Raw genomic sequence first — 13,612 nt, forward strand, 5'->3', positions numbered from 1 at the left:
TGTTTTGTCGTGTTAAACAGAAGTCTGCATAAGAACACAAAGGGCTAATGTGCTCAGATGAAAAAGCCATACATTTCCGTTACTGTCTGCTCTCACACAGATAGGGTTTGGTCTTTTTTTCTAACATTTCAGTTACCTTTACATTGACTTCTTGGAACTTACTGGTTATTCATTTAACTACACTATATATTTCAAAAAAATCCATTGTCATAATAACAGACAGTTGAACTAAGGATCAGTATTATGTGCATGAGACTCTGAGGGCTTTTTGTTTGTTTTGTTTTGGTTTTGTTATTTGTTTTGCTTTTTTACATGCATGTTAGACTGCAGAAGGCTGGGATCACACTAAAGCAGGTGATCTAACAAGCAATTTGTTCCTTCTACTTTAGACACCAAACTGCGAACTCACATGAGCCCTGCTGCAGTAGCCAAATGTTAGCTCATGAAGTGGATCTTCAAATAACAAAGCAGGATGCTACTGTTCTAGGAGACTTTTTTACTTTTTGACATCAGTAACACAAAAATAATTTTTTGTTAATTGTAAAATAAGGTTAAAATGAAGATACATCAACTGCATTTACATAATCCATTCTTCACCCTAAGTATTGGTAAATGCCTTACACAAAAAATACCACAGTCGCTATGACTACTACTTTCCTTCCAAATTATTTTATATTTTAATTCCATAGTAAAGTTTTATTACTGTTAGCAGTAGAAATAGGATGACTCAGCAATGTTTGGACTGGGATGCTACCAGAGCTAAATTGTTGAGGTTCAGATTTTTAATCAGGTCTTTAACTGTTATTGGCTACGTCTACACGTGAAGCCTACATCGAAGTAGCTTATTTCGATGTAGCAACATCGAAATAGGCTATTTCGATGAATAACGTCTACACGTCCTCCAGGGCCAGCAACGTCGATGTTCAACTTCGACGTTGCGCAGCACCACATCGAAATAGGCGCTGCGAGGGAACGTCTACACGCCAAAGTAGCACACATCGAAATAAGGGTGCCAGGAACAGCTGCAGACAGGGTCACAGGGCGGACTCAACAGCAAGCCGCTCCCTTAAAGGGCCCCTCCCAGACACAGTTGCACTAAACAACACAAGATCCACAGAGCCGACAACTGGTTGCAGACCCTGTGCATGCAGCATGGATCCCCAGCTGCAGCAGCAGCAGCAGCCAGAAGCCCTGGGCTAAGGGCTGCTGCCCACGGTGATCATAGAGCCCCGCAGGGCTGGAGAGAGAGCGTCTCTCAACCCCTCAGCTGATGGCCGCCATGGCGGACCCCGCTATTTCGAAGTTGCGGGACGCGCAATGACTACACGGTCCCTACTTCGACGTTGAACGTTGAAGTAGGGCCCTATCCCCATCTCCTGATGAGGATAGCAACTTCAACGTCTCGCCGCCTAACGTCGAAGTTAACTTTGAAATAGCGCCCGACGCGTGTAGCCGTGACGGGCGCTATTTCGAAGTTAGTGCCGCTACTTCAAAGTAGCGTGCACGTGTAGACACGGCTATTGAGATTAGATCTGGCATCTGACCCAAAATGGCAAACATAGCCAAAATTGTCTGTTTCTATGTTCTGCAGCAGGTGGACACTATCTGTACTGCAGAAAGTTGAATTATGATACATAGGTCGATGTAACTTAGGTTGAGTTACTGTAGAGGCTATACCACAGGGGGACAACAAGAGAAACTTCCCCCATTGACTGACCTTCCTCTTCTTGTCAGGGTGTAAAGTATAAGGATTGACTACTGTGTGCAATCTGCAGTTGTTCGGAGGGCCTTTAGACCTGTTAAATCAACAGCCAGTAGACTGATCTCAGAACATCAATCCCCAATGTACTGTAGAAATAGCCTGAATCAGAACCTGGAAAATGGATCCACATTTCTAGCTATGCGCTTCTGGGGATATTCAGATCTAGAGTTCTGGTAAAAGTCCCTCTCCAGTAATTATTGCAGGACAAGACTTGTATTATAACAAGTTGCAATCTATTATTATAATCTTGAGTGCTAAATTATAAAATTCTCCCTTTACAGGAGGCAATGTATTGTAATGTTCTTTGAAGCCATTTTAAAAATCTATACTGCTGCACATTATGTTGCTGTATGCAATAGACTGAAACAATAAAAAGATTGTTAGTAAAATTACCTGTATGAATCCCTGTTGCTGATGGTATCATGACCGGAATCTTCCTGCTCATCACCTGCTACATTGAAACACACCCTTTTCCCACTCCTTTCTCCCTTTTCATTATCACTGTCTGCTGGTATTAAGGGCTCAGGTGTTTTACGTTCTGATTTTGGAGAATAGGTTATTGAAGAGAGAAGGCTGCAATGTGACAAAATTAATTAGGATGAATCATTTTTTTTCAAAAGTAAACTGATTGTAATTATTATCATCATCCAACATGCAACACTACATTTCACCGTTATTCTCTTCTGTTATCTTGTTCCATATAAAATACCACACAACCTGTTGGTTTTAGGTCAGGCTTATGTGCATTTAAAATTATGTCCAATTACAGCATAAAAAAGACACTAATGTATAAAAACAATAACTAAAATGTAGTGAGTCAAAATCATGACTCAATCAAAGCTAAACAAAATAATAAGTCTTGCATTAACTCAATCTTCTTGGGGGAAAAAAGTTACCATAGTATATCCTTGAACTTTGGTGACTACTTATAAACATAAACCATAGATTTGCATATGTAAAACTTATAAATTAACTGCAATAAACATTTCTCCATGCAAAACAGGTAATTACTCACTTAACTGGTTATAGTACCCAAATTACTAGTTTTCATGTGTCACGCTGTCCTACTCTAATAACGGGTTCTGGGAAATATTATGATCAAGTCTGTACCTTCACCAACATTCTAATGACCACAACACTATAACTGGGCAGATAAAGTCATGTATCACTTGAATTGCCATGGCCTATTAGGTAGTGCTGTGCCGTGATGTTTATGTATAGCACCTCTGAACCTCACCTTACTCATTTGATTACAGCACAACACTATTTATCTAACTGGGATTAGGGCCAGACTGAATAATCAAAAACAATCACATAGTTTAGAGAATGAGCGAGCACAAGGCTGAGGTGCCATCTAGCAGCCAGAAGTAAGATGGCTTTCTTCTGGACCTGTGGCTGCTGGTTGTCTGGTTAATAGAGAAAGACAGATATTGGAGAGTCTATGGTACTTCTCCACAAGCCTCTACATATAGCACCATTTGAAACCTGATGGAATCAGCTGCCACCTGGACAGGTATAAATTCCACAGTGGAAGTCGTGCTACTATGTAATTACGTATCTTCATCCTGTGAAAAGCATGTTCTAACACACTTTAAGAAAAGTAGTAACGCATATGATGTTATTTTAATTCCAGTTACTGGAAATCAAAAATGCAAAGGAAACTCAACATTAATAACATCTGAACAAGCACAGAGATGGAGCATTATAGATCTGCAACAAGTCCTTTCAAACTATCTTTTATACCAGCAGTTGCTGAACTATGTTCAAAAATACTTTTAAAGATTTGAAATGTATCTTTATATTGTGGTTGCTAAATAACAGCTGTCAACATAGTTGGCCTGACAGCGTTGGCAAGTGCTGTTCTTCTAACTCAAGATCAAACGTATGTCTGGGCACAAGTGTAGGTGACATCATATCTTTACATTTGAAATTTTAATTGCAAACAGCAACTGTGAAACACATGTATGTGTGAGACTAGAAATATCCTCTGATTTTTCAAAAGCCATCTTATATATTTTCCCTTCTTTATATTCTCTACCTACACAATAAATCGCTGATGCTAAAGGCATTTTATCTATCAAAACGAACTGAGGAAGGAAGCAAGAACCAATTCTAAACATTACCAAAAAGATAATAACTGACCTAATAATTTAGTTTAGCTACGGAACCGTATCAGCACCAGACTAATAAACTCTCTACTGCTGTGATAAATATAATCTACTTGAAATCAGTGCAATCCCAAACTATTGTTTAAGGATTTGTTCCCCAAATTAGCACACCTTACTTGATTGCCATGGAGGGGAAGTGATTTTTTTTTATGAATGAATGAATATATTTTCCTTCATACTGAGAATCTCACTGACACGGTGGGTTTAGTCATGCTATGTAACACTTTTTAAAAGAACCTCAATGTTAAACCATCAAATCTTAGAGCAAACAGTAGTAATATATTGCCTCAGAAACTGACAGAGATTTAATAGTTCCTCAGAGGTTCAAGATCATAATCTGAGAGGCACATTATTACTCTGAGTGTAGATTATCCTTATAACGTTTATTTGTTGTATCACTAGCAGCATATGATTTGTACTATATATTAAGCATAATTTCTGTCTCTTGCTCGCTCGCGCATGCACACACGCTCGCACATGCGTGCGCTCACACACACACACACACACACACACAGAAATCTGTTTCCACTGAAGTAAATGTAAGTTTTGCTGTTGACTTCAGTAAGCCCAGGATTTCAGCCAGAGCTTCTGAAAAAAAAAGATTTTTGTATAGCTTCCTCCATCCCTAATCTTAAATGCTGTGAAATAGATTTTTGCCCTGAATATCTGTTTATGTTTGAAACTGTGAGACTGACATAATTTATATATTCTTATAGCTAGCATGCTCATGCTTATGTGAAAGAAAGCTCAGAAGACCCTGAGGCTTAATTCAAACTCTAGGGACCAGGAGGAAAAATTGTGATAGCCTAGGTAACCAGAAACTACTAATATGTTAATGGAGCCTTCTTACAGAAAACGTATCATTTTATAACTTTAAAGAATACTGGCCATTTTAAGTCTTTATAATATTGCTGCTTTATTTTTGTGCTCACCCAGAAATTAAAAGATTTTATTTCTGATTTGCTAAATTAATTAGTTAAATTATGTGTAAAGACATGAAGAGTGGAAAGGTATCCCTTACATTTGTTTCCAAACACTAAGATGTATTTACTTTCATTTGACAATTTCAAATCTATTACACCATTGAGCATAAATCTAGAGGAGGAGAAAAAAAACACAGTGTAGCCCTTTGAAAACAATATGTACAATATACTACTTACCTCCAATGGAGGTATGGTATTTTTCTTCCTAACCACTGATCAAGGAGCAGTCCTTAGAAAACTTTATTGGTTTTGGAAGCAGCTATTCTAGTTCCAAATATTTCAACTCCCAGATCATGGAATATTAGGTCTTATTGGCTAAATGAATCTGATTTATTTGTTTACAAATCTATTATTTGTATTTTTAATCAAGTTTAGGTTTATATTGAAAGCCACTCAATAGTAGCACAAAACTAATTTTTTTTTGTTTTTTTGTTTTCTCTCCTAGGCTAGGTCTACGCTTGCTCCCAACTTTGAAGGTGGGATGTTAATCAGGGTGATGGGAGATTACTAATGAAATGCTGTTGTGAATATGCAGCACTTCATTAGGCCAATTCTCCCCCGCAGCAACTTTGAAGTGTCAAACTTCGAAATGCCGGCATGCATATAGCCCACAGGCACTTTAAAGTGCCCACGCTACTTCAAAGTGCCTTTACTCCCCAAAATTTTGAGGAGTAAAGGCACTTCAAAGTAGCACAGGCACTTCAAAGTGCCCGCGGCTACATGCACGCTGGCACTTCGAAGTTTGACACTTCAAAGTTGCCGCAGGGGGTCAATTAGTCATATTCACCGAGCACTTCATTAGTAATCTCCCATCACCCTGTTTACCATACCCCTTTGAAATTGGGGGCAAATGTAGCTGACCCCTAGTGAAGTCAGAAAGATGACATGGATATCATATTGCTTCTTCCCCAACCACAGTTAGTGTTTCCACTTCCAAGGGAAAAACAATGAAGCAAAGTGAAAAAAAACTATGTCAGGCTCAGGAAAAAAAAAAAAAGATAAAGTTCAATATTGCCTGCACTTAAGATTCATTGGACTATTGTAGCTCTGCTTGAATACGAACAGAGACGGCATCTGCTGATCTCATACAACAACATTCAGATGGGTTCAATTGGAACAGGTAAATTTATGCATCAATAGTTTGGAATGCCGTCATTTGATTAATCAATATATCCTACAGGAACATTAAAAGTATATATAGATGGTATCATTTACTTACTCATCTATCTGAGAAACACACATTTCCACCTCTTTCAGTGCAGTTTGCAATTTGCCCAATAATTTCTGATAGACATCTTGTGTTTCTAAATCTTCTTCCTTCAACAGATATCTCAGACCATGGCCTTCCTGTTGACCTAGTGATTGTCCTGAAGGGGCTGCCATGGTGGTAATGGTATGTTGTATGTAAACCATTGGACTCAGTTTACCTAGGTGTGATGAAAATAGGATTAACAACTTCTATATTTCAACACCTTTTTTTATCTCGGTAAAAATTACTTTATAAGTGAAATCTATAATTCAATGTTGGAAGTATAAATGTGGAAAAATTGGTTAACCTAGTCTTGTGAAAAAAGGAGGGCTATGTAAGTTTGCATGTTAGTGTGCCACGTAATTAATACAAAGAAAAGAATACACATTTATTAATAGTGTTTCTTATAAATTCATAAGAAAATCCATATTAACAATAAACAGATGGTGGAGTGCACTTATGTTTAATATTGAAATAATGTCCAGTGCCAAATCTGAAAACTATAAAGTAGGTGAGTTTGAAGATAGTCTTCATTCAAGTTTAGATGGAAATGCTGCCTTACCTTGCTCACTATTTTTATTTTCTCTCTCATGTGCAGAATGCTTTCTGCTGTCTAGCTGCACACCAAAGGCACTACCCAGAGAAGTTGAGGTTTTAGGATAAGAGACTTCCATTACATTGATATGGCAGTTGGTTGGACAGAAATCACTGCTGTGAAGAGGTGAGATCTTTGACTTGGCCTGTTTAAAGGTAGGCCATGCTCTATTTTTTAGCACTCGTGAAAACTAGAAGAAAGAGAAGAAAGTTCAAATTAATAGTTTTCTGTGAATAAGTAACCAGTTGGAAAACGCAGCTTAAAGAGGATTTAAGCATTCTACCTAAACATTCTAATTTCCATTTTGGGAGGAAGTGAGGAACTCTTTCTGATTTTAGGTTTTTATTTTGCAGGCAAATTATGGTTATTTTTTCAAATTAGAAATAGATTTCTGATGAGGATTTAACACATTTATTTTTCAAAGTGTCAGTATTAGATTGATTTGAAATCCTGGGCTTTTGAACTCCAGAAAGCATAGGGGTTCCCTGTGTTTGAATACCGTGGTTTTCTGAGAGTCAAACTTTACCAATGGAATACCAATTTTCAAAGAATTGGAATATAATAAAATAAACAAAGTATAAAATTCTAGAGATGCTCACTAATCCAAGGCTGTGTTTACACTACCATCTTCCTTTGAAGGAAGGTTGGTAATTAGGGTGTTTGGAATTTACTAATGAAGTGCTGCCATGCATAGGCAGCACTTCATTAGGCAAATTCACCCCCGCGGCAACTCCAAAGTTTTAAACTTCGAAGTACTGGCATGCGTCTAGCCGCGGTGCACCCGCCGGTACTTCTAAGTGCCCGGGCAACTTCCAAGTCCCCTTACTCCTCAAAATTTTGAGGATTAAGGAGACGTGGAAGTTGCCCGGGCACTTCGAAGTACCAGCGGGTGTGCTGCTAGATGCGTGTCAGTACTTCGAAGTTTAGAACTTTGGAGTTGCTGCGGGAGTCAATTTGTGTAATGTAATGCTGCCTATGCACGGCAGCACTTCATTAGTAAACTCCCAACACCCTAATTACCATCCTTCCTTTGAAGGAAGGTGGTAGTGTAGACAAGCCCCAATAGTAGTACTGCACTGCAGAGTGTGGTTTCTAGAAGCATTTAGCAGGCCCACTGACATGGGGGTGGAGGGGCAAAAGGGCATTTTCCCTCAGGGCCCAGCATTTCAAAGGGGCCTGGAGCTCTAGCTCTGGCTACTGCCAAAATAGCAACCATGGTGGCCAGAGCTCCAGGGCTCTTTGAAACACTGCAGAACACTGTGCCGCCACTCTGTACATGTCTCTGATGAAGTTGGGGCAGGGCGGGGCGGGTCAGGGGTGACTGCCCTAAGCCCCACCCCCTCCACCCTTGGTCCAATGCCTGGAAGGGGCAGGGATCCGGGTCGCCTCCCTCCCATGTCCCCCCAGGTCTCCAATGGCTGTCGGCACTGCTGGCACTTAGATATATACAGGTAAAGTTTTGTATATAGTCAGTTATTTTCTGACACTAGTATCACTATGGGCAGTGCCTGGCATACACCCAGATCGCTGGAAATACAATGCATAACACTAAAAAAAACCTAAGATTAGATACTAAGAAACAAACAAAAATGTATATGGAGTACTTTATTTACCAACAGTATTGTACACTGTAAATTTATACTGTATTTGCTGTATTTATTTGTATTTGCTTTCACTATATTGTACTTTTAGAAGATTAGATACTAAGATTAGATACTAAGAAACAAACAAAAATGTATACGGAGTACTTTATTTACCAACAGTATTGTACACTGTAAACTTATACTGTATTTGCTGTATTTATTTGTATTTACTTTCACTATATTGTACTTTTAGAAATTGTAACTATAATTTACTTAGGGTTAAAATGCCATTTATTTGAGAGTTCTGGATGATAGAATGTTGTGTATGAAAGAGTTTACCACATACTTAACTTCATTTTTGATTATTCAGAAGGCACTTCAGGATCTTGCAGTGCCTCAGGGCCATGATCATCAACATCAATTATCATTGAGATGTAGGAAGTGTAGGAGATTGAGCTGAATTTACAATGACACTTTGCTACACCCTGGAAGCTGTTATTTTGAAAAAAATCACTGATGTTACCTTGCTTCCTTGTCTTCTGCCTCTTTTGCATAAAAGTAGAGTGCAGAATTTGCAATTGCATAACATGCTGGGCCGTATACTAATCCTAGTTACTAGACTGAAAGTTTGTATTTGTTAAGGCGGGTTAACTGAGCATCAAATAACAGAGCTTTTAGTGTACCACGTTAAACAATGCTGATCATTAGGCTCAGCCATCAGAATATTTTTAAAATAACTTTTCAAAGTGCTTATACAATTAAATGTCCACGTACATTTGCTGGATTATCTGGTTTTAAATATCTTTCTACTGCGTCAAGCTGTATTCCCTCCCCACATATACCCCCATATGGTAGTGATAGCTTTATGTTCTGGGATTCAAATGTGTGTTTACTTGTGATGCTACTGACTCTGCATAAGACTGATAAACATTTCTGTACAACTAATGAATTACACTTAAATATTTGTATCTAGAACAGGATCCTGGAGATTACAAGAAGTCCAACTATGGCATTGTTTAAAACTGAGGAATGTAACAGGAATTAAGAAGGCACTAAGAACATTTAATGGTAAAAATGTTCCTCCAAGCAGTGCATATGTCATATTTGAATCTCCCACACATCCTGTTCCACAGAGACCAAATGCCTGGTTATGATTTAATCAGGTCAGAAGTCAAGGCCAAACCTCTTTTCATAGATGTATTGAGAAACATCTGGTCCCCATAGTACTGAACACAAAGTCTATTACAAGCAAAATATTCTGAAACAACAGGAACTGCAGAAAGCCACTGAGTTTCTATTTATAGAGTTCAAACTTTCACAGTGAAACTTGCAGTAAAAAGCAAAGGCATTGTAAGAGACTTTTGTTACTATGGTTACATTTACCTTGCCAAAAGAAAAAAAAAGCATATCTATTCCTGGAATGTGAACACTCTTTCAGTGTTTCTCACAATCATTAAGAGCTAAACTGTAAACCTGTAACCTGCTTATTGATTTTGGTGAGGGTGTGTTTGAGGTCCCTGAAAGTGTGGGCTTTTCACCATGGCTGTGCCATTGTTCTTCAGTCTAAACTCAAACTGACTGTTCTTATCCTGCATTCTTGTTCAGTGAGACTCTACATCAGTGTTTCTTCTGCTGTGTTTCAAAGAACATTGGTGCTCAGTGACCAACTTGCAGGTGTGCCGTCAGCATTTGGAAAAATACACTGATGGTGTACATTTTCTGTTATTAAAACCAGATACAATGTTACATCTTCATTGCTATGGTATCTGATTAAACTACTTCAACAAACAGCAACATATACAGAAAAAACAAAATGGGTTTTTGGTCTGACTACAATTTTTGAAGGTAATTTTCATAGGTGTTCTGCATTAAAATATTATTGTTTGGTGTTCCATGATCTCAAAAAGTTTAAGAAACACTGCTCTACATCACATTCAGTTCAGAGTAGGAAACAAAAAAGGTATACAAGACAGCTACTATTTACCTAACCTCTAAACAACATTTCTGACTGAGTGGTTGAAATAAGTGATATTCCCATCTCAAGAAGCCTGAGATTCAATTTAGCTAAACATATGGAAGTCTGGATGTTTAGACTTATACTGGCCAAATGTCCTAGGGGTATGTCTACCCGGAAACATGAAGGTGCTTCTTAGCATGAGTAGACAGACACACTCCAGCTCTGCTCAAGTTAGTATTCTAAAAATAGCTGTATGACTACAGCAGCATGAGTGGTCACATGACCTAGCCACCCATCTATGTGCCCGGGAGTTGGGCAGGACTGTATTTGGGCAACTAGCCCAACCCATCGCCTGTGTCGCTACAGCCACACCGCTATTTTTAATGTGCTAGTTTGAGAAGGACAAGGTTTTACCTGCACTGGAGAGCAGTCTTACCCCTATGAAGTGACCACCCGCCCACACCTCTGTTCCATCTCTTCCCCAGTTTTCACAGAACTAAGCAGCATCCATGAGAGTTCACAGTAAGCCTCTCACCTCTATTTTGAATTTTTGCTTGTGATATCCCAGAACACGCTAATTTGCAAATCTCACATTCTAGATCCAGACGACAAAGGATGCAAACAGTTCAAAGGAGAGGTAACAAGCCTAGTTCAGACTGGCCCCACAATTTGCAAATAATTGGGCTAGGGAAGGGAGGAACTTAGAGGGTCAGGAGGAGAGGAATGCATGTTCCCTTAGGGGAATAGGCAAAGGTTTGATTAGTTTATGACTAGCTTAGCTTAACTAGTTACGCAGAAAAAGCATGAAACTACAAACCACATGCAAGAAATGTGTTTGCTCAGTTCCTTACAATATGAAATATACTTTTTGCCATTTTTAGAAGCTCAACAATTATTCAACAGCTGTCTGGTAATTTACAGTGCAGTATGTCAGCAGGAAAGATAAGAAAACTTTGTGTCAAGATACAGCCTGCAAGTGAGGACTTAAATGATAACTTTAGATTTAAAATTAATATTCAGTATGAGAATTTAATATCACTTCACTTCAGATAAGTTCTGAAAATTCACTTGATTGATTAACGGCATTCACAAGAGTGCTTGGTCTTTAACTGGAAACACACAGAATTTCAGGTTACCTAGATGTTTATTATCTATATGCTCAATAAAACAAAGAGAGGATGTAACCTAACCCACGAATGAATGGCATCGTGAAGGGCACATGCTAAAAACATTTATGTAAAGAAGTTCCCTGAGGTTTTTCTCCCAGATGGTGGGAGAATATAATTGTGCAGTTACTCAGTTTAGGTGCTCATAGTTGTGGATGGGTCTTATTGGCTATGTCTCTTTCGGCTATGCCATTTCTCTTTCGAAAGAGGCACACAAATGAAGGACATCAAAAATGTAAATGAGGCACAGATTCACATATCTAGCACCTCTTTTGCGTATTTTTCTTTCAAAAGAGTTTATTTTGAAAGAAGAAAAGCAGTGTAGACGCGACTGTTTCAAAAGTAAACCCCATCTTTGAAAGACCCCTTCTTCCTATTCTTCTTTAGGAAGAAGGGCTCTTTTGAAGATGGGGTTAACTTTCGGAGGAGCTGCATCTCCACTGCTCTTCTTCCAAAGGAAACTCTTTCGAAAAAATATGCAAATGAGGTGCCTGATATGTAAATCTGTGTGATTTCCTTCATTTGCATGCCTCTTTCGAAAGAGGAATGCTAGTGTAGACGTAGCCATTGCCACTTCTACTTGGGCAGTTTGTTGACAGAAGTAACTGTCAACAGAGAAATCTCGACAAAACATCTGTCGACAGATTGCGTCTACACACAACTTGCTCTGTCAACAGAGAACTGCCAGGCTGTACTGCCCTCTGGCAACAGAACAGCAGAATGGCAGTTCTGCAAACAGGGCTGGCTGACAACTGGAAGCCCTCTCTGTCAAAAGAGCTATCTACTCAATCACCCTGTTGATTAAACACTGTCAACAGAGACTTTATTCCTGAATGGGCAGAGGCATAACTCTGCCAATTAAAAAGCTCACTTCTGTCGACAAACTCTCGACAGAGCCCCTTAGCCATTTAGACGCTCTGTGAGTTTTGTCACAGAAGCCCAGTTCATTGGACAGAAGGTGCCCATGTAGACGTGGCCATTATGTTTGCTGATTCTTCCACAACAAGGAAATAACAGATTTTTAAGATAGTTTTTCTGATACATACCTTTTTATAACTAGAGATTCTTCGGTATATATGCTCAATTTTCTCACTGCAAATGACACTGAATCTACTTTGGAGATCTATGGGTATTACTTCATTTAAAGAATTCAGGCTGTTGCAGTTTTGCACAAAATGCTCATCACTTTTTGCCAGTGCTTCAAGAATCTGTAGTAATAAAGACAACGGCAGTACATTATGAAGTTAGATGACTAAAATGAACATGGCTTACTAGAACTGATATTTACAAGCAGAAAAACAGGAAAATTAGTTGCCCCTAGTTGCACATTTTAGGGATGCCGCATAGCTAGAAAGGATGATGCTTCAGGAGGAAAAGTTTTCCTCTAGTAGCTCTTTGTCTTTGTAATAGACACTCTGACTATACAAGTTATATACAGTTGTTTCATGATCAAATGTTTATGGACTTCTTTTTTTGCTATTTGTATAACCACTATGTTACTCTTAAAATACATTTGCAGCAGGAAAGCATTTATTCCAATTAAATATACATATTATGGTATGCTGACTTATCAGCTACAACATTTGTAATGATACTTTAACTTGTCAGCAGAATATGTGAGAGTGACTCATGCAATCAGCATACATAGCACTCAGCTCGGTCATTTTTACAATTTGTTCAGAATGGGTGAGCTGAGCCGACATCATATTCATTAAGGTACAACTCTTTCACTGTACTCAGCCAGTAAATTAAAGACTTCCAGTTGCTTTGGTCATAATTAAAAGTTTCTGTTTCCACAAAACTAATAAATAATGCAAAACTCTTCTTCAAAACGTTTGCTTCTCTATGGGTGTGTTTACACGAGCCCCCTCTTTTCAGAAGGGATGTGTTAATGAGGAAGTTTGAAATATGCTAATGCAGTGCTGACATGAATATGCAGGACCTCATTAGCATAATGGCAGCCGCAGCCATTTGAAAGTGCTACTTTCGAATCGCATGCTGTCCATGCAGCCGGGGGACTTTCAAAACAACCTCCCAGTCTTCAAAAGCCTCTCCTTCCCAAAACAAATGGGACGAAGGGGCTTTCGAAGTCCTGGGGGTTGCTTTGAAAGGGCCCTGGCAACTCGGGCAGCACGCAATTTGAAAGCGA

At 38.8% G+C, this 13,612-nt stretch overlaps 1 protein-coding gene across 1 annotated transcript in view; it reads right to left on the bottom strand.

The window, feature by feature from the left end:
* The window catches only part of PREX2 (phosphatidylinositol-3,4,5-trisphosphate dependent Rac exchange factor 2), a 268,503-nt gene that overhangs the window by 101,375 nt on the left and 153,516 nt on the right, over nucleotides 1–13,612 (bottom strand). Inside the window, exons 23-26 of the mRNA XM_074987109.1 lie at nucleotides 12,510–12,671; nucleotides 6,725–6,947; nucleotides 6,133–6,340; nucleotides 2,156–2,335 (exon numbers count right to left, since the gene is read on the bottom strand). Of these exons, the coding sequence (XP_074843210.1) occupies nucleotides 2,156–2,335; nucleotides 6,133–6,340; nucleotides 6,725–6,947; nucleotides 12,510–12,671 (773 nt within the window). The remainder of the gene's footprint in view (nucleotides 1–2,155; nucleotides 2,336–6,132; nucleotides 6,341–6,724; nucleotides 6,948–12,509; nucleotides 12,672–13,612) is intronic.

This window comes from Carettochelys insculpta, chromosome 2 (assembly GCF_033958435.1).
Source record: "Carettochelys insculpta isolate YL-2023 chromosome 2, ASM3395843v1, whole genome shotgun sequence".
Classification (NCBI taxonomy): domain Eukaryota; kingdom Metazoa; phylum Chordata; order Testudines; family Carettochelyidae; genus Carettochelys; species Carettochelys insculpta.